The 21,807-nt window shown below is 44.9% G+C and overlaps 1 protein-coding gene across 1 annotated transcript in view; it reads left to right on the forward strand.

Moving 5' to 3' along the window:
* Window positions 1-21,602, forward strand: part of dipk2aa (divergent protein kinase domain 2Aa) — a 28,685-nt gene extending 7,083 nt beyond the window's left edge. Inside the window, exons 2-4 of the mRNA XM_072688357.1 lie at window positions 1,499-2,381; window positions 13,273-13,576; window positions 18,537-21,602. Of these exons, the coding sequence (XP_072544458.1) occupies window positions 1,728-2,381; window positions 13,273-13,576; window positions 18,537-18,877 (1,299 nt within the window). The 5' untranslated portion in view covers window positions 1,499-1,727 and the 3' untranslated portion in view covers window positions 18,878-21,602. The remainder of the gene's footprint in view (window positions 1-1,498; window positions 2,382-13,272; window positions 13,577-18,536) is intronic.
* Window positions 21,603-21,807: the final 205 nt, after the last annotated feature.

Raw genomic sequence — 21,807 nt, forward strand, 5'->3', positions numbered from 1 at the left:
GTGGTGGACGTCAATGTTAGTGACTAATCAGTGGTCATACTACATTTTTTTTAATGCTCTGTTTATACCTGTCAGCTTCAGTTTGATAATAACAAACCTTGGTGCGTATTCTCCATTAGTGCGGCTCATAAGAGAAAGCGGAAATGCCTTCCGGACCGAACAAGCAAGTGGTTCGTTTGAAGTGTGAACACAAATTAAACCAGATGCAGAGTTGTGTCCGGACATGGGGTCACTCCTACCCTCAAAATCTAGTATCAACCCCTTTCAAACACCATAACAGTCCGTCCACATCAGTAAAGGAAGGTTTTCACTGGAGAAATAAAGAAGTTTTAAAATCTTGACTAACTTTTCAGGTTTAGGGTCAGAGTATCTCCTCACACCGTTCTATAGGTCACATGGGGTCTTATTGAAGCGAGAGCTGCTAATGGTGGATGGTGTGGCGCAACAGATAATAACCCCACTGCATGCCAGTGAGCTACCACACCATGTGGGAGACTGGGGTTCAATTCCTGGTCTGGGTGACTAGGTGCTGCGCTACACCAATAAGAGTCCTTGGGCAAGACTCCTAACACTACACTGGCCGCCCTCTGTAATATGAGTTACCTTGTAAGTCACTCTGGAGAAGAGTGTCAGCTAAATGTCGAGCTGAGATCGTTCTGAGCATTTTGATATAAAACATTGTGCTATTATCTTACATGCAAGTGCCTTTAAAGGAGAATTTAATCTGTGTTGTGTTGCAAATATCATGTACATACTGGTGTAATATTCTGTAGAATACCATAGTAATTGACTGAATTTACCATTTTTTGTTTGTCTAGAAATTGCTGGAGTATTATTGTAGACCGATTTCCTTTATTATTGTTATCATTTTCAGTTTATTAAGAGTCTTCATGGAAATGCCAGCCCACAAATTCAGCATCTATAGCAACACCATATGTGGAATTAGTGTGTGCCTCCTATTACACTCATAACCTCCTTTTTCCCATATTAAATGTTAATGCCACAAATTTCATGAGGTCAAGTCCTTTTGCTGGGGTTTTATGAGATTCAACTGATGTATCACTTTCTCTTGCAAATGAGGCCTATTAGGCATTTGTCTGGGTCTCCGAATCCTTGTTCCTCCTTCAGCAGGCCTGCGTATACTATTATCAGTCATTTGTCACAGCTTTTTCCATTTAGATGGATGTAGCCTAATTCCCCCTTAATGGGCTCCATCTCGTTCCTGCTTAGCCATCCGTTCTGTCAAATGAGAGATGCTGCTGACAAAGACCTTAAAGATGCATTGAGGGGGTGCGCACTTAGAGCTTCTCATGGTCGAGGCGAATGACTGGATGCCCTAAAGTGAAAGTATATGACCTTATTCAGGGAATTGTTGTTTTTTTTTCCATGCTGTATGCCTCTTTAGTCTGTAAGTCTGTAAACTTTTGGCATTGCAAGGTCTTTGCACTCGCCTGTGAATGTTCCACCTAATCCTAAATTTCCTCTTCATCTTTTCAAGGTGAGGCGGACTCCTACGAAAGGAGGTTGATGCTAAGGCGTGAGAGACTTGGCCTCAGACATGGGGACCGTGGCTCCTGAGCCTGACGGCATGGACCGACATCCTCGCAGGCAGCATGGATTGCTCTAGGTGACCCGATCGTCGACTATGCAGCAGGTAGCGAGGATGAGGCCGTGGCATTGAGGAAGACCGAAGCGCTCTGATCGTCCTCGAGCCACTGCCTGTCAGCATGTTGCGGTTCGTGTCGCTGAAGTTCGCCCGTGTCTACCGGTGCGGCAAGTTCCTGTTCCTGGTGGCCCTGTTCGTCATCCTGCTCATGAACACCCACAACCTTTTCGCCTCCTTCCAGAGAAACGAGCTCATGGACCGACGCTTCATCGGCCTCAACAAGTGCCCGGCCTGCTTCGGGACCAGCTGGTGCCGCAAGTTCATGAACGGCCAGGTCACCTTCGAGACTTGGGGCCGGCTGCGCTTCCTGGACTTCTTCAACGTGAAAAACGTCTACTTCGGCCAGTACGGAGAACCTCGGGAAGGGACGCGGCGGGTGGTGCTCAAGCGTCTGGGCTCCAACCAGGAGCTCGCAGAGATCGATCAGAAGATATGCAAACGAGCCACAGGAAGGCCTCGATGCGACCTCATCCAGGGCATGTACAAAACCGAGTTTGCTCGGCTTAACGGCGACGTGAGGTTGCTGACTCCGGAGGTGGTGGAGGGCTGGTCGGACCTGGTGCACTGCCCTTCCCAGAGGCTTCTGGACAGGGTGGTCAGGAGGTACGCCGAGACCAAGGACTCTGGAAGCTTCCTTTTGAAGAATCTAAAGGACACTGAGAGGATGCAGCTGCTGATGACATTGGCGTTCAACCCTGAGCCTCTGGTGTTGCAGGTATGTGGTCTGTCGGCTTCGTCTTTGTTGGGTTTGTGGATCGGTTGGGTTGGGTTGGGTTGGGTTGAACTGGTTTAAGCAAGGCCTGTAGTTAATTATAGTTTTTTTTTTTTAGTCTGGGTGAAATATTAATTAAACACACATCCCAGAAATGAGATGGATCGACTTGGTGCATCTTTATGCATATGAAGTTTTTCAGCGTGGTTCCTGAATTATAGATATTCCGTGAGTGCAAGTGGTGTTTCTTGGTTGGGGCAAATGCCTGGCTGTCCCAACAGATGTCTTGGGGCATAAATCATGAACATATAGTATCTTATCAGGGAACGAGCTGGAGCTGAGTTCATTCGGAAGTCTAGTTCCACTCCTTTCTCCTCGTTATAATCCATGGTGTTCCTTGTCTGAGCTCCGTTAGTCTCCTCCCGGCTCTGTAATTGATTTCTTTTTTAAAGCTGGCTAATCCATTTCAATTTCTTTTGTGATTGACCCCAGTTGTCAAAGGGCTAGACAAACATAAGGACATCTCTGTGAGGCCAGCCAATATCTGCTCTGACCCCCCATTATTCACTCTGTCTCCCAACACCTCGAGCGTTCTGGCCGGCGAAGGCGATCGCAGCCCTCTGTGGAGAATGATCCATAAAATTGAATTAGCTTTGTACAATCCGGCCCTTTGCCCTGCAACCTGTGTCAATTCCATAATCATAATGAGATGTCACTGCCTTGCACTGGAAGCCCCAAATGAGAGGACTCTCTTAGTTCTTTGATGAGATTACCTACCCTACCTCCCTCCCTCCCTCACTTCCTTCCTTCGCTCTTTCCTCGTCCTGCACGGACACGAAGAACGCGCTGCCGAAGCTAACGGGCGTGTGTCTCTCAGCATGCTTTGAATCATTTATCATCCGCCCTGCAGCTAAGAAAAGCGAGATCTTCCAGTTTGCCACAAGTCTGCAGTTGCCTCCCCGAACCCTCCCACTTTTAACCGGAATTTTCGCACTTTCCAGATTGTGCCGGCTGCAGAGCCAGATGAAGAAATCAAACGGCCTGTCAATTTGTCACCCCTCCTGAATTATGCCACTTGCACCGTCAAGTTCTGACGTTGACATGCGGCAGCGAGGCCTCCTCCCGCTCTCCCCGCACCACGGGTCCCATGCTGCTCGTTTCCAGCGATTGTGGTTCGGGTATTTTTAGCTGAGCGGTAGAAAAACAATTTGCTGTCCCGTAATAGCGGAGTCGTTTGGAGCAGAGGGGCCAGCCGCCTTCGCTTAGGGGGGATACACGCTTCTGGAACTGGAGAAAGAGCGAGTGGGCGAGTGAGTGAGTGAGTGAGCAGATTGCTAAAAGCAGCCAGAAATCTGACATCACACACAGCACGTTAGCGAATTACAGTTTAAATGGAGGTAATTATATATTCTAGGAGATTATATACATGTGTGGGGAGGCGTAAGTCAGTTCCAGAGCTAAAAACAGTAGTTGTGACCATCTCGAACCCTGAATTTTGTCCAACTGTTTGGTCTACAGGGCCCCAAGTTCAGAAACCACATAAGCATGTTTGCGATTACTCAACAATTGAATGTGCTTTGAGGCTAGCATGTAATGATATTAGGCAAGCACAATCAGAACTAGTGGCTTGATGCCAGAGGTGGGGGTTTGAGACTGATTAAAGTAGGACCTCCAGTTTTAATGCAGGACATGAAAGCATCCTGTTGGTCACTTTTGCCTCCTTCTTAGGAACGGGTGCCCTTCAACCCAGTCACGTTCCACCCTGTAACTTTTTTTTTTATGTGACGGGGCTGAATTAATGTTACGGGGTGGAAAGGCACCCATTTCTGACCCAGGACGGACCCAGCCATCAACCTTGTAACGGCCATTGTGGAAAGTTTTGGCGCCAAAATGGCTGATGTCTTTCTACACCATCAAACATTTATAGCGGTTTTATTTTTCCCGGTCAAATATTTCTGTGCTTGGCATAATGCCAAACATTTTTCTCAACTAAAATCTTGAGTCACGGATGAATCATTGAGCTTGACCAACCTGATCTGAAAGTTTATCATTAATAGAGAAGATAAAGGATAAGGCAAGATTAGCTTACATCTGTTCGAACCATGTGGTCAAATGATGTTTTACAGGAGGTAATAATCAGAATTATAAATGCTATAAAAACAGTGGATTTTGGGAAAGGAGTTTAGTATAATGCTAAATAAACAAACTTATTTTATTTATGTAATTATTATTTATGTAGTTTTAATAGTACAGTAGAAACAATCAATGGGGATATGCCATAATTCTGGTAATTCTGGTAAACACAAGCTTTAAATATTTCTTTCATTATTTTATTATTTTATTATTGAGCTGAAAGAAAACAATGGTGTATTTCCTCACTTAATATCTCAAATAATCAAATAACTGCATACTAACATATGCTGACTATGTGTTCACAGTACTACAGTGTGTCTTACAGTACGTTTTACCAACTTATTCATTAATAATTGATTAATATTCCAATCTTTATATAGTAGGAGTTGGCTGTTGGCTGTTTGAAATAGTTAGCTTACTAGCCATATAAGATTGGGTGCTAAACCAGTGTATTACATTATTAGATATTGATCATTTAGAGGCTTGTATTTTAAAATCCGTAAGACCATTCATTATTGATTTATTAATAGTTGTGCTCTACCTTTTAAAGAATTCATATAATTGTAAGATTATTAGCGTACTGCACACGGGGAACAGTGGCCTAAAAGTGAATTCCCCTTTAAATATTAATTAAATTTAATGCGGGAAATGGAAATTCTGGAGATTAGAGACTGGGCTCAGTCCTCCCACCCCAGAGACTCTAAGCTTGACTTGGACTTGCGTCCCATAGACCATTGACTGGATTTGACTTCCACCCCAGAGACTCTACTCTGGCTCGCCTCAAGGAAAAGGTCAGGAGGACAATTTGTTACCCCATTGCAGGCATTACAGAGCAGCTCTGGCGTCCCCGTCCCCTGGAAAAAAGCCTCCGGCTTTGACTTTGTGCCTGCATTACTTGTGCCTTTCTTGCTCTATTGAGAGTGTGGCCCATCTGCTCAGCAAGGCTGAGAATAGCACCGGCAGCGCCCCAGGGGTCATGTCCATCACGGCTCTAATGTAGCACGCAGCCTCTTTCACCTGATACTGAGGCTCTGACGAGGTTCTGATGCCATGGGCACCTTTTCGAAACGCTCCCAGAACCGGCGGGCGGCCGGTGTTGTCTTTTTTAGAGCTGTGCGTGCTAACGAGCGTGAACTTGGCATGGCTGTTTTTCCGCTTGTTGCTCAGGAGCTCAGTCGGAGCCGCTGTCACCAGGAGCCGCCTCCTCAAGCGCAACCAAGCATGCAGCAGCACTGATGGGAAAACATTCTTGGAGGTGGAGCTGCCAGGATCGGATTATTAATTGATGTGAAATGAATACAGAATCTGATAGGTTTGATCGGCAGGCTTCAGCTGATGTGCTCCCAGAATGCTGAGTATAGCCACTCGGACTTAGTTTACATCTGAACGCAGAGCCTGACTGTGGAGTTCCCCTTTTAACATGTTTCATAATACGAGTTGAAATTCAGTGTGAAAGTTGGTGGTCTGCGTAGGTGGTCTGCTGTCGCTTACGCACCGCTGCTTTTCAGAAACACTCGTCTGAACAAACTCGTCTGTAGAACTGGAGAAATAGGCCTTCTAACACGACCGTACGCTCAGCAGACGCGGCAGAAAGCGAGCTAATGAAGGTGAGCCGAGACTCGAGACTCTACTCTGACTAACGGCCCAAAGACTTGCAACTCGGCTCTGACTCGCACCCAGGTACTCGGGGCTCAACGCGGACTCACGCCCCTAGGAACTCAACTCTGACTCGTGTCCCTAAAGACTTGAGACTGAACTTGGATTCAAACCCAAGAGACTCGACAGAAACTCGAGGTCCAGAGACTTGCACTTCACAGGCTCTGACTTGTGGCCCGGGAATTCGAGATTCCAGACATATTCACAGCCTAGAGACTTGCACCCTGAATCACTTGATATGGACTTGTGCCCTAGAAACTTGAGACCCGACTGCTGGGACTCAGCCCCCAGAGACTCCAAAATGGCCCAAAGTCTTGCAACTTACAGTGGACTGTCGTCTGAGGACACCCCAAGAGAGTCGACTTGGACTTGCACCCTAAAGACTCACCTAAGACTTGCGCCCTGAATCACTTGATATGGACTTGTGCCCTAGAAACTTGAGACCCGACTCAGATTCAAACCCAGACTCGTCCCCCTAAGACTCCAAAATGGCCCAAATTCTTGCAACTCACAGTGGACTGCAGTCGACTTGGACTTGCACCCTAAAGACTCACCTAAGACTTGCGTTCCTAGAGACTTAAGACTCAGCTCCAGCTTGTTCCCTAGAGGACTCGATATGGACTATGCAACCTAGAAACTTGAGACTTTACCACGATTCAACCCAACAGACTCTGCACAGACTAGAGGCCCAGAGACTCTGCTCTGACTCTTACCCCAAAGTCTCGAGGCTCAACCCTGACTCGCAGCCTAGGAACAAACTCGAGGCTCGAGAGAGGCTTGCACCATAAATCACTTGATAGAAACTTAAGACTCGACTCTGATTCAAACCCAAGTGACTCTGCTTGGACTCGCTCCCCAGAGAATTGACTCGCAGAGTCGTCACACTTGCACCCTCAGAGCCTCGGTTCAGACTCAGACTTGCACCTCAGATCAATCAGTATGGACTTCCACTCTAAAGACCCAAGACTCGACTCTGACACCAACTCCAAACACACAACTCTGACACCCCCCCCCCCTCCCCACCACCCCCCAAACACCAGAGAGGAGCAGGAGCAGGCTTTGCCTCCCTGTTGCCTGCAGTGGTCGATCGCGTGGGCGGTCTACTGTGTCACTTATGTAGCTCTGCTTTTCAGAACACTCATCCAGAGACCTACTCCTCGGTAGAACTTGAGAGATGGGCCTTTTGTTATGACTGAACGCTCAGCAGACAAGGCAGAAAGCGAGCTGATACAGCTCTCAATAAATCAGCGGATTTGCAGTGACTCCAGTTAGAGCTTTCTGATGGTTGATCGTTTTGCAGCATTAGGAAACTGGGCCGAGCAGACTTCCGCTCAGAGGCTGCGCGAGCTTTCACAGCACTTTTGTTCCCTCCAACCTTTCACCTGAAACCCGCCCACGCACAGCCATTTGGCATGCACACACACCCCTGCGCTCGCGCACACACTCGCACATATGCACACGTACACGTGAGCTTTACGGCTGGCTAGGTTAGAATTTCCACTGTGGTTGAAAAGGAGACTTTCTGCCCGCCACACCGCTCGTCCCTCCCTCCCTCCCTCCTACCTCCCCTCGTTTCTCACCAGCTTGCTCTGCTGTGTGACTGACCTCCATACACCGAACTCGCTTCAGCGTGACTGATTTCAGGCTCGTTGTTGTTGTTGACGTCCTTTTTAAAGCTGGGCTAGAATTGAAAAAACGGTGTTTATCCTGGACTGGTTGAATAATGAGAGTTCGGTACATGGAAAGTACAAACCGTGAACCTCAAACACTGCTGTTACTCCTTCAGAAGATCCAGGAGAACCACAACAGAGCTGGAAAACCCCAAAACTCTTGCATGACAGTCTTGACCAGTATTTTTATTATTATTATTATATATGTATTATTTTTTTACCCCAAAAATGTACACACACTCCGCCCACTAATAGTAAAGCTGTAGTCAAAGCTGAGAAAGCAGGAGAATATGAGGATGTTGATACTGGACAGCAGCTCATCACCTCCAGACTCTGGAATACAGGGAATATGGGTTGCTACGGGAAACCGACGTCCCGTCATTAGTTAAATAGTCGTTAGTGGCAGCGCTAATGTGGCGTTAGTCTTCCCTGATTTGTCGAATCCTGGTTTTCAGATGTTTAACAAGCCTCTGGGCAGCGACGGCTATTGATGGACATGTTGATCACAGGGTTGTGGGTTTGATACCCGGGCAATACTCGGCAAGCTGCCACTGTTGGGCCCTTGAGAGTGGCCCTTAACCCTCTCTGCTCCCCAGGTACATGTGCTCACGGTCACTTTGTTGGGTAAAAAGCGAAGGCCAAGTTCCATCTGTGTCCAACGCTAATGGCAAATATGATTGGATTGTCTTGTCTTGGTTCCCCCCTGAACTAGAACCATCTAGAACCCGCAGTGTCCAGCATATAGTGGATGGAAAGCCAGCACTGTGACCCTGTGACTGTGTCCTGGCGCTGTGAAGTTGCTCAGACCAACAGACCAGTTATACAAGCATCTAATGAAGCACTGGTCCACAGTATGGCAGAGCAGTGGCAGCTTGTGAAACCAGAAACCAGCTTCTCTGCAGATCAGAACCCCCGATATTTCGACGCACCCACAGTGACGTTTATGTGCTGAGTATCTCGCTACCTTATTACTTACTCTGCACACGATCAGAGTCAAGAGTGTTAACAGCTGATGTCTCTGCTAATGGGGCCTTGTTTGTTCATTATTGTCTCCCAGGGTTGTACCACCATGGTGACCCCCACTTCCTTCACCTTGCTCTCGTTCTCGCTGGAACTGAGAAACATTGGAAGGCAGGCTGAATGCGATGTCTTGTAGCAGCGAGCACCTTTTGTAAGCGTTGTTTGTGTCTCAGAAATGCTTTAATACGATCTGAAGGTCACGCACGCTCGTTGCAGGCTCTGCTCGGCTCCGCGGCGGAGGAAGTGGTTTGTGCACTAAGTGGTGGGTGCCTGTGAGCTGTGCACGCCACCAGATAGAAACCTTAGCGGTTAATGGACTGAGAAGCTACAGAGACGACACCAGACACCGCTCGTTTCTGAAGCTAGGCGTTACCGCAACACCACAGTGAAATCACTTTTAAAACATGGTACGGTAGGTGTCGGTATATCCGTGATGCACTGCATGTCCAAATGTTTTTGGACACCCCTTTTTATGAATGCATTCAGCAACTTAAACACAAAGGTGCAAATGTCAATAGAATAGGACTATCTGGAGCACATAAACATCAACCAATCACCATGCACCATGCTGCCTAATGCCAGGCGTGGGCTAGTAGAGGGGTATAAAATCCCCCAGCATTGAGCTGTGGAGCAGTGGAAGAACTGTGTACTCTGTAGGTCCATCCAGAACCTTTGGGAAGAGGTGGGGTGGTGATCATCGTCCAACATCCTGACCTCTCTAATACTCTCGCTGCTGAATGCAATCAAATCCCTACAGAAATCCTCTTCCAAAATCTTGTAGAAAGCCTTTTTCCCTGGACGGTAGATACAGTTACTCCAACTAAAGCAGGATACACTCATTTTTTTTAGGATGGTCTCCTGTGGTTCTAGGAAATGGCTCTAATTGGTAGAGACCTTTTTACATTATGTGCAGTTTCTTTCTTTAAAGGTTACGTTTCTGCCCTTTTTCACAAGCTAACACAGTTCCACAGGGTCCCAATTACATATCCGCGACATGCTTTCATCGAAATACCTCAAGGATTCAGCACCACAGCACCGCCCCTTTCAGATCTTTCGGTGTGGGTGCCTGTTCTCTGCTCAAACCACCCCCAATGTTTTATTACTCCTCACAACTACACAACATTTTGCCCAGCGTTCACACTAGCTTACATCACCTGAGTTTGTCTCCTGTAGAAAGTGACTGGTCGCTGAAACAGTACAGTAGCTAGCCAACATTTACTTCACCTTGAGTTCACATCTCTCTCTCTTTCTGTCTTTCATGCTCGCTTGCTCGTCACACCTACTTGGACCAGGTGAATCAATAAATCGTTCTTCATTTGCAAGGAAAATCTTCTGTAGATGGTTCTTTTTATTTCTTTGTGCTGTACCTCCAGTCCTGAGGTGCTATGTCTCAAAAAGGCTAAGGGAAATCAGTAACTTTGGTGTTGGGTGAGTAGAAGGAGTGTCTTTATCTCAACTTCAGCTAAACCTTCAGCTAACAAAAAGAGTCAAAAGTGGATATTAATCAGGAATAGTCAGCTTCTACATTAAGATGTTTTCTTCTCGGTGGACGATGTGCCAATGTGTTAGTTTGTCCGAGAAACGTTTGTTTACTGATACTGATGATGTGTCCTACTGGAGAACCTTATTGCTTGCAACTCCAAGCAATAAAATTCAGTGCAGTATATTGAGGCATTGCTATTGCTAGGTTACGTATTGATCATTGCTCATATCTGATTACATCGCACTTTTGCCCAGGCATAGAATGCACATGCCTAGTTTACCATGGTCACCTCTGGTCTATCTTGGCGCGAAGCTGCCGTCCTGTTTTCCTATACCCAAGTTTCTTCTCGCAGGTCTCACAAGCGAAGACGCCGACTTTTTTGAAAAAGCAGAGCAGTTCAGTATCAAGCTGAGATGAAAAATGGTGGTGGATCTCAGACACGACCCCCTCCCTCCCTTTTTCTTCCCCCTCGTTTGCTGTTGCATCTATTGAGTGCTCGCTCTTTGTACAGGGCTGCTTTTGCAAACTCTGAGCTGGAACAAGCTCAGCTTGGCTCTTTCAGGGGACGAGGTTTGCAAACAACGTGCCTTTGACGTTCTCGGAGAGCGGAACTCCGAGCAGCAGCTCTCAAGCTCTACATTGTTTGAGACTCTGGAGGCCTTGCACTTCAGTTTGTGAAGTGTTTTAGGCACCTCTGAATGGAATAACATGCTCTTGTACTGACTTTCACACATCCCGCTCTCCATTCCCTTCTGTCCTTCCCCATCTTAACCGGGCTGAAGAAAGTCTGGAAACCAAGCCAAGATCCCTGGGCACTTGCACTTGTGCGAATTAGGTCAAATTAGAGCCTCTTTTCTTTCAAGGAAAACAGCAAAGTAAACGGACGGTAGGGCTGGAAAGTATGTCAGCGGTCCGACTGTATGGCCTTCACAATGCAGATATTGGTTCTTTCGGGTCTTTTGCGGGCTGTACTGCGGAAATGGACAGACGCCTGGAGGCAGAGCTTCTCAAATGCAGTCAAAGGACCGAGGTCACAGAACTGGCAGGTAGCCTAGTGTTCTCCTCCAAGCGTGTTGAGTTGTCTGCTGAGTTAGCGGCAATTTGATAAATGTGTTGGAGCTCTGAGGAAGCACATGCTAGCCCTCGCAGGACTGGTAGCGTTTTTTACTAGTAGGTGGGAATTGGAAATGACTAGACTGGTTAAAACATTGGGGGGAATCCTCTGAAAAATAGTCCATTTTGGACATTTTGCAGCATTTTGGAGCAAAAAAAAGTTTCCCTGACAAAAATGCAAGGAATCTGAGACCGCTTTCTAAACCGGGAAGGGTGTAAACAGTGTTTCCCGACCCAGGTCCGGGATTGTGGGGGAATTGTGAAACTCCACTCTCATTCCTTGGTTGCTCCAATGTGGAACATCAGCCCCGGCCAGCAGGAAGCTCCGGCTGACGCTTCAGTTCTACCCAGCATCTGTTCAGGCCGGAGGAAGCAGGCGGCCTCTGTAGATACCGCTGTTGATCAGCGAGGGCACCGCACTTGAAAACACTTGAGCCCCCCCCGATTAAAGTTTAATAGCCGCGCATCCATTTTTAACAGCCCGTCTCCAAATGGCGGAAATGTGATATCCAGAGCACTTAAGCAAAGTTTACGACTGCTTTGGTGACTGCGCTGTTAACTTTTCCTCATTGTGTCTCCGGGTTCACATCCGGGAACAAGCGGCCTGTGTACACATCACTTTCACAAAGCCCGAGTCCTGGAAACCATGGAAATAGTTCCTTCCACACAGACTCTCAAAGCCTGCGGCGGTGAGGGCTTGGTGTAATGACCACTCGTAGTGTCAGCCTTTAAGCCGTGGGCACAGTCGGGGGAGGCGGTAATAACAGCGGAGTTGTTTACACATTCGTAGCTCATTGGAAGTAACAAAGTAATGACCTGAAAAGTGCCCTAAATTTTATTTATACGTAGAAGATAAGATCTGAACCTGTGGGTCGCATAGAAAGTTTATACAAATGAGATGAAATGAGAAGGAAAAGAAATTCAAAGAAATTTTCAAAATGGCAATTTTACTGTAATGGAAGTCAATGTAGAAATATGTAGAAATTTTTCATTTTGGAGCATTTCTATTGGTCCATTTGTCATGGAAGTTGGACACGACGTGAAGAACAGCTCTCTAACAGAATCGAATTCTGTTAAAAAGTAAAACCAACAAAAATGAATGTTGTTTTTCATCTTTTTGCAAGGCAGCGACAATATGATGATGCGTTACACCCGTTGTTAGGTCTATTTAAAGGGTTAAGATCTGAAGACAAAAAAAAAGAATCTGACTTTGAAAATGTGTGTTAAGGGCAGTTTGATTTGCATTCAAAAATATAATAAATATATAATATAAATATTAATATGATAAATATTGGCGAGAACAAATCCAGACCTGACTCCGGTCCAGCGCTGGATGTCATGATCATATCTGGTCTAGGTTTTTTTTTTCCAGCAGTGGCAGGGTAACACCCCCACCCCCCACACACACCCCACCCCACACACACCGCCCCCCAACCAATGTGAAAAGGTGCTATAGTTGGGAATTATCACATAATAGAAGAAATACAGTGAAACTAGACTCCAAACCAGCTTTAAAAAGTATTTATTCAGATTAATTTATACATATGGCCTCTTTCCCCCGCTGTGAGCTGGCTGTGGTCCAGCTGAAAGGTACTGTCTGAAACAAATCCAGACCGGCGATCCAGATGAATCTGATGACTTTTGAGGGAGGTTGAATATTTTTAGATGTCAGGACTTTATCTCAGGCTGGTTATTCATATTCCATTTTCTGGTTTTTATTTGTATGTATTGTGGCATTATGGAAATTACCTGACTGACCTCTCTCTCTCTCTCTCTCTCTCTCTCTCTCTCTCTCTTTTGTAATGTGTCTCGTCGACAGAGCTTCCCTTCAGACGAGGGTTGGCCCTTTGCCAAGTACCTGGGCGCGTGCGGGCGCATGGTGGCGGTGAACTACGTGGGTGAGGAGCTGTGGAGCTTCTACAACGCGCCGTGGGAGAAGCGAGTGGACCTGGCCAAGCAGCTGATGGACATCGCCGAGCAGCTCACCAACAATGACTTCGACTTCGCGCTCTACCTGCTGGACGTCAGCTTCGACAACTTCGCGGTCGGGCCCCGGGACGGGAAGGTGATCGTCGTGGACGCGGAGAACGTCATCGTGGCGGACAAGAGGCTGATAAAGCAGAGTAAGTGGACGGTAGTTGTGATGGTAACGATGGCTCTTCTTTGCTGAATCCGAAAAAATCCATTTCTCAGGCTTTTCCTTCCATCAGTTGGTTTATTTATTTATTTTAAATTAGTATTTAATTTTTTTTATTACATTTAGGCATGAGGTGAATACAGTGCTAATCTGTAGGGGTGTTACAGTTCACCCAATTTAATATCACATCTCAGACTTTTTTGTTTGATTCGATATGATGGTGTTTGAGTTTGGACGATGGTGTAGCTCACATTTCAACAGATGGTTAACGTCTGCATTATCGTGATCCAGTAACAGATTCCCAACATCACAGACCCTATACCTCACATTACCCTGAAAGTAAAATATTGTCAATGTGTATCTCCAAAATGGCAGCTACCAGATTTTGGCACATTATGTCAAACTGAAGAAAAAAAAATGGAGATACAAGGTTTTGCGTAACGTTTGCAAAAAACGTTTGGTGGCGTTAAAGTATGTATGTGTGGGTATTCTTTACTACAGGCCCCCTAGTGGCCATTTTGCCAGTCAAATGGGAAAAGTCTGGTTGGATATTTCATGGTTTTTGGTGCGCAGATGTTCTCTTTGGTGAAAGAGATGATCGTCAGAGTATCTAAGAGAATCAAATTCTATTCACATTTCTGTCAGTATGTAAATAATCTGCAGGGTTTCCTTTATTGAAGGATGAACTATGTTTTTATTTCAAGTGAGCGCAAGTTTGGGTCTTAATATTTTCTTCTTTTTTTCTCAGCTAAACAGTTCATATTCTTATTCTTGTGTTTTCTTGCTCAAAATGAAGAATACAAAAATAATTTGTGGGCTTTTTATCTCTCTGATTAGCCAATGCAACAACATCTGTGACATGTCCGGTTTTAAATAGGGGACAGTAGGCTAAACGGCAGAAATGGCGGCCATTCTTGGGACTGTGGAAAGGGCTTCATTTGTTTGCGAACAGTTTGAAAAGCCGGTAATTAAGTGCAGTTTTAACTATTGTATACATTTGTCTAATAATCATAGATTTAAAATAGTTAAATAAAGAAGAAAATCAAATAACAGTTGAATGAATATCAGCACGTATTAAATTATGGTGATATTTGGTATTATGGTAATACTGTGGGCAATGACTGACCCACGGCTAGTGGCATCTAGATGAGGTACCTTTTATTAATGCAGAAAATATCTGTTCATTTGTTTCCATTTTCAGTTTCAGGTCATTCAACATTATAAATGTGCACCGATATTAAGATTAATCCACAAGCTAACGCCCTAGCCACTTGAAAGCGTACGATACAGTACGCTACAGCTTTACTGGTGGTAAGAGCTGAGGAGAAGCAAACTTCAGAGGCCGAACATGCCATGTCTGATGGACTACGTTTGGGGGGGTAATTGGGAGCGTTTCTCTGCCGGCTGTCACTGTGGAAATGCAGGACACCACAGCCAGGGTTCGCTTTTGAGGAGCTTGGAATGTTCTGACCCAGTTTCTTTATTCCTCTCTGCTCAGCAGGTGCAGCTTTATCTTCCCTTTACGTTGGCCCTGTAGTCTCGTCACAGATCCCTGTGAATGTTCTCCACATGTTTCAGGGTATAAAACTGCAGCCGGGAGAAGCAGGTGAACCCGTGATGGACCTCTCTCTGTAGCAAACTCTCGAGTCAAGATTTTGAGCCAGCAAAGTTATAAACAGCAGCAGCGTGTAGATGTGCCACCTTTTATTTCCTGAAAGTAAAAATGTCATTTTCGTCATTTTCATCAAGGAAAAAAACATCATTTTCATCAAGGAATTACGGTGTTATTTCAATACATCACATACATTTTTAAAAAATCAACCATTTTCACATTGTAAAGTAATATTTTAAGATAGTTAAAGTAATTTATGTCAAGTTTACTAAGTCAGCATGTTCAGAGAATTCATTATTAAAACTTAAAAAAAACCCAAAAAGTCAAATTAGAGAAATGAGGAATCTAAATAAAAAAAAAAAATTAAAAATTGATCACAGTTATTTTAACACAGTATAAAATAACTGTGAGATAATTAAAGTAATTATTTCAGGTTTACTAAATTGGGAATTCATTCAAATGTCATGAGTCATTTTAAAGTACTATGGTATTACTGCAGCGTAGAAAGTCAGCCTTTTGAGATACTTCATCAAAAATGTCATTAAAACCTGATCAAGAAATATTTTGACAAAAGAATTCCTTTTTTTTTGTTTGGCTTTTTTGATTTCTCGAGAGATCTAGGCAAAGTTTCAAGAAAGTCAGTCTTTATCTTAACGATAAATTAACATAACGTAATTATTTCAAGTTAATGAACTTTTTGAGAAAATTCTTTATTAAAATCTAATTTTCCAAGTTAAATATTTTAGCCAAAAAAGGTAATCAAGCTCTTAAACTTACAATTATTTCTATAGATCATCCCAAAAATGGGCCTACACCTAATGCTTAAATTAATTATTTAGACAGTCATGATGGTGCCACTTTATTGAGTGATTATTTTGACATTAATTAAGATACTTCTCAAATACGTTGGGAAGTCGTGACTTTGAGAGACGTCAAGTTTATTTTTTTCTTCTGTACCTGTCAGAAATGGGCTAAAAGCATGTTTCTAAATAAATCCCTACTAAATAAATCAATCCTGTTGGAGGTCAGATGCTAATATGCTTGCTAACTGTGAGAGCGGATGACGTGGTGTACTGGAGGGTCGTTACAGTCTGACGGATTCAGTTCTTTTAGCCAAACGAGCTTAATGTCAAATAACCTCAGCTCTTGGCAGAACCGTGGTGGGAGTCGGCGAGCTCAACTCCAGCTATACAGGCTTTCACAAGCTGTTCATCTTTTTCTGCAGCCTAATTAAGAGCGCTAATGATGGCTGCATTCATTGCTAAAGGAGCTGTGGATTCTGTGAATCAGCAGCCCTGAGTCACGTCGTTAGGAAGGAACGAAAAGCTCTGAGGTTGGCCTGTACTTTTCCTTTGGCTGCAGCGATTAAGTTGAGGGGACGTCGGCCGTCCGAAAGTCAGACTTTTGTTTGTCATTAAAACCTGATCAAGGAAAAAAAAATCTTTATTTTGACAAAATAATTAATAATTATTCATTTTCTTTGGAAGCCCGTTTTTGAGTCCTCGAGTGAACTAGGCAAAGTTTCAAGAAAATCAGTCATTATTTTAACAGGAAATTAACATAATTAACGTAATTTTTTAAGGTAATGAAGTCAACATTTTACGAAAATTCGTTATTAAAATCTCAAATTTTTGAAGGGGGAAAAAAGCCGCCGGTCGTCCGACATAATTTCTTTGACACTGCCCAGTTTACGAGCGCAGCTGTGGTCTTTCCAAAAGTCTCCTGAGCTTCGGTTCCTCCTGACCTTCAGCGGCCTTCGGTAGCAACATTCGGTCGGTGCTGCGAGAGGCTGTGTGACGTTTCCTGCGTCAGACCTTACCTCTTGATTTCTGAAAATAGACGAATGGAACAGTACAGCGGGGTGTGTGTGTGTGTGTGTGTGTGTGTGTGTGTGTGTGTGTGTGTGTGTGTGTGTGTGTGTGTGTTCTTGTCATTCTGAATGCCTGTGCGACGTCGCCTCCTCCTCCTCCAGTTCTGCTCATAATTGGCTCCCCGGAGGGTGATTGGCAGCGCAGTGACTTCATTTTCTCTAATTAGTTATTGGCGCAGGATCGAGTTGTGTCAAATGACCAGGAAAGCAGATCTCCCCTCCTTAGTGCCCCTGAATGACTGAATATAGTTCAGCTGATGAATTGACGCTGCGCTTTGCTGAGCTGTCCGGGCCGGGTCTATTCCGGCCTGCTGCTGCCTGGCCCCAGTTATTAAGGTCTAGGAGATGTTCCTGAGCCTTTCAGGACCCGGAGGAGGCCTCACCTCAGCAAAGCCTTACATTACAGCCAGACGAGCTTGGGTCTGAAGTTAGTTTTACTCTGGAATTATGGGGCTAATGTCCTTTGAGTAAGCCTGAGTAAAGACTCGACTCGACTAGTGACTCGACTCGACTAGTGTCTTCCAAATAACAGTGTCCTACAAGACTTGACTCGGCTTGTCCAAGACCATTGTCTTCCAAGGCCCGACTCGACTTGTCCAAGACTCGACTCGACTTGTCCCAGATCAGTGTCTTTCAAGAACAGACCAGATTCGACTATTCCAAGACTTGTTCAAGACCATTGTCTTCCATGTCTCAACTTGACTTGTCCAGTACCGATGTCTTTTAATAACGGTGTCATCCAAGACTCGACTCGACTTGTCCAAGACCATTGTCGTCCAAGGCCTGACTCGATTTGTCCAAGACTCAACTTGACCTGTTTAGGACTCCACTCCACTTGTCCAGTACCGGTGTCTTCCAATAATGGTGTCGTCCAAGACCCGACTTCACTCGACTTCTCCAAGACAGTAGTCAAAACTAATAACTGTGTTTTTTTTTTTTTCCCTCCAAAGACTTCCAGAATTCCAGGCTGAATGTTGAAGGAGTAAGTCCAAATGGACTCTGTTTCAGAATCACACTCCACAGTTTGGCTTTAAGCAGAATAAACGAGCAGAGCGCATTATTAACAATGTTTCTTTATTTTTATTTATTTAGGATTTTTAATCCTTCTTTATTTCCGTGTTTCAATGTCTGTCTGAATATTCTTAATTATCAGGTTCACTAATATTATCATCATATCAGTGTCATAAGAATGACAGTATTGTTTTTAATTTTTCACAATATCTTGTGACGTTTTTGGACGATTTATCATCTCAAATCACAAGTCACATTCCATTACCTTTGACTGAAGACAGCAGTGTGGTGGATTGTGCTAAAGGTCACGGAGAGCATGTATGTCCTTTGCGTTACCAAGCGATCACAGCATGCCCGGCACTGCGTTTTTAATTAGGATGAAAAATGACTGCAGGTAACGGCTAGGCTTTATTGGGCGGCGACCTCATTACCTCTCGCTCCTTCTCTCCTCAGACAAGCCGGAGAACTACGACGTGTGGTACGAGAGTCGCCCCGAAGAGTGCGACAAGGAGGCCTGCCTGTCCTTCTCCAAGGACATCCTATGTTCGCGGGTCACAGTGGACCACAACTACTACGCCGTCTGCCAGAACCTGCTGTCCCGCTTTTCCACGTGGCGCGGCACCACCGGGGGCCTCCTCCACGACCCTCCCGCCGACGTGGCCAGAGATGGGCGCCTCGCCTCGCTGCTGGACGAGTGCACCAGGCCTCAGAAGCGCTACGGCCGCTTCCAGGCAGCTAAGGAACTGCGCGAGTACCTCACCCAGCTGACAGAGCAGGCTAATGCTAAGAGGTAGTACACGCTGAAGGAGGGGGAGGGCTGCAGGGCTTCTCTTCCCCTTTTCGGACACGGACTCGGCCTAGTAAAGCGACAGCCGGCCGGCACTGGAACTTTCTGTTAGAAGCGTCCCGAAACGGAGATGTTGCCTACCGGACGTTTCTTGCTTTGAGAAAGAGAGAGAGAGAGGCCCTGTCTGAGGCTAATTAAGGGAGTTTTTGCACATGGGCTTGGATGAGAGGCCTGGGTGAAGACTGTAAGCAGGAAAACTGTATGTGCAAGTGTGTGTGTGTGTGTGTGTGTGTGTGTGTGTGTGTGTGTGTGTGTGTGTCTATGATGCTGTTGAGCCGATGCTAATGCGGAAGCCTTGTTAGCAGTAATGGGCGTGATACGAGTGGGCTTCAGTCAGCCTCGTCTGGGCTCTGATCAGGATCCTCTAATGAGGTTTATGTTTAATTTATAGAGCCCCGTGCGGCAGAACGACCCCAAAGCAGCAGCCCATGTTCGAGTGACACGTGGATCTTTTATTTTCTTCCCCGGTTCTTGTGTTTTTGGTGTTTTTTTCTGTTTATTGTAAGATCTGGTATCCCCTCCTCCCTTCTCTCATCTTCAGTTGAATATGTGATCCATTATCCACAGAGATTCTGCTTAAAAGACACGTCCGTCAACGTCAGGAGTGTTTGGACGGCAGGCCTCACGTACGCAGAAAGGAGAGCGAATTGAGGCAACTTGGCAAAGTATGCAAGAACAGATACCAAAGAACACAATTCCGTCGTTTTTTTGGCCCAGGTGGGTCAAAAGGTTAAGCACAGCCTTCTTTCCGAACTGCGTTCACGTTAACCCGGTTTAGGTTTCCGAGCCCTGCACGTGTGCGGGACTTTCCCCCTCCTTGTTTTGGACCAATACAGCTGAAAGTTTCATGTGCGGGCTCTCCTGATTTTTCATTTGTCGAGATACACTTGCACTACAAAATCAAGCATCGCGTTTACAGAACCGAATTGCACTACATGTCTGAGATTGTCAAGCTGTTCATTTCATGTCTCCTTTAAGTGCTTCACTGCAAAAAAAACACCACGTCTGCGCAAGTGAAATCAAGCCTAGGTAGAAGGTCCGATTGATTTTTTTATTTTTTTTTATTTTTTTTCCCTAATTTTGAGATTCCTGTCCGAAAAAAAGACTACTTAACTATTGTTTAACCAGAGTTTTATTTTTATTTTGCAATTTTTCATTTTATTTATAGAGTTTTCACGCATTATTTTGTTTTTAAACAAGCAAAATTTACCTTCCAGTTAAGGGTGGGCAATATGACGATATTTTTTTATCATATCGTTATACGCAGGATAATTTATTAGCACATTGCTGAACTCTGTCTGGGAGAGTATTGCAATTTTCTACTGAGGCATTTTGTCTGGGATCACATGTACCGTGATCAATTTTGTGTATCGTGAAAATGTCTTTACATTTCGTGATGTCATATTTTTTGCGTATCACCCGGCCCTACTTCCAATAGAAGACCACATGTGCTAGGGGTGCAGCGGGGTGCAGTTTAATATGTTACCGTTTGATGAATCGTCAATTTGAGGACTAATGATGGACCTATTTTCATGATATTTGCCAAACTAATTATGTTTACAATGATTTTACGATTTACTATGATTTTATAATTATTGTACTTTTAACAAAAGTTCTACTACATTGATCTACAGATTGGTTCAACTTTGGTAGCTAAAAGTGCCATGTCCTCAAACATCCTGAAAATCAACGTCATAGATTTATAGCAGTATGCAGAAGTTGGGGCACCCCTGGTCAAAATACGTTACAATCCTTAAAGTACTTTAAAAAAATTATTATTATTATTATTTTTTTTCCCCCGTTCATACCCCCCCCCCAAGCCATAGCTCCTAAAACTAGAAGGGTAAAGACTTAACACACATCTCCTCCGACACATGCTCAATCAGCCACCACCTCTTTTCCAACTGCCACCAGTGCGGCATCTCTAGGCAGCCAACGTACCCCTAAAGGAAAGTGCCGGGTCCACAGCTCCACCACACCAGCTAACAGATGCTAAGTGATAAGGAGAAAGAGCGTCATTTGCCCACCAGGAGAGAGTACGGCCAGTTGTGCTCTCTCAGGCTCCGGCTGCTGATGGCAAAGCGGCATGGCTCGGGTTTTAGTTGGTAGCACATTAGACCGCTGAGCCGCTCAGAGCCTGACCATACCCTGACCATACCCTGTTCACTTAAAATCATCAATTTTCACAAAATGAGGAATATTAGATGTTCAGATCGTATTTCGGATGCTTTCACTTGCTGAGACACTGTTCTTTTGCAGCGTTCAGAGGTTCGAATGTTGTGTAGTGAATTTCCTTTGAATCTTTGCCCTCGAAACTTGGGAGCGTCTCGGTTTTGTGGGCCGCGGTGTTCAGACCTGTTTTCAATTTAAAATCTACTTTTATCATTTGTGCTCTTGTTGTTGTTGTTGTTGTTGTAGGTGTTGTTTTTTTATATAAGATTCTCCTCGTCATTCGTTGCATTTTTTTTCTGTTCCGTTTTATTTTGGTATTGTTTTGTTTTGTAATCTTAGGCCACACCCCTTTCCTGTTTATTTGTTTTCTGACTGGTCTTTGTCAGTTTCATTTGGGGCTACTCAGTAGTCTGGTCTTACTGTGCCTTCCAGTCTGAAAGCTGTATTTACGACTGGGCTTCAGAACTTCAGAATATTAAAGGATATCTATATTTACCTGCTCTGATGTCGACTGCGTGTTTCGTTCCGGGTTCGAAGCGGCGGGAAGGAAGTGCTGAAGGATTTGAATTTCACAGCATCGAAAAATTGAATTTTTATCAGCTTCTTCTTTCCTTCGGTGCTGAGGGTGTGTGAATGTGTGTGTGTGTGTGTGTGTGTGTGTGTGTGTGTGTGTGTGTGTGTGTGTGTGTGTGTGCCCTCCCTTAT

The sequence above is a fragment of the Salminus brasiliensis genome, chromosome 9 (assembly GCF_030463535.1).
Source record: "Salminus brasiliensis chromosome 9, fSalBra1.hap2, whole genome shotgun sequence".
In the NCBI taxonomy this organism is placed as follows: Eukaryota; Metazoa; Chordata; class Actinopteri; order Characiformes; family Bryconidae; genus Salminus; species Salminus brasiliensis.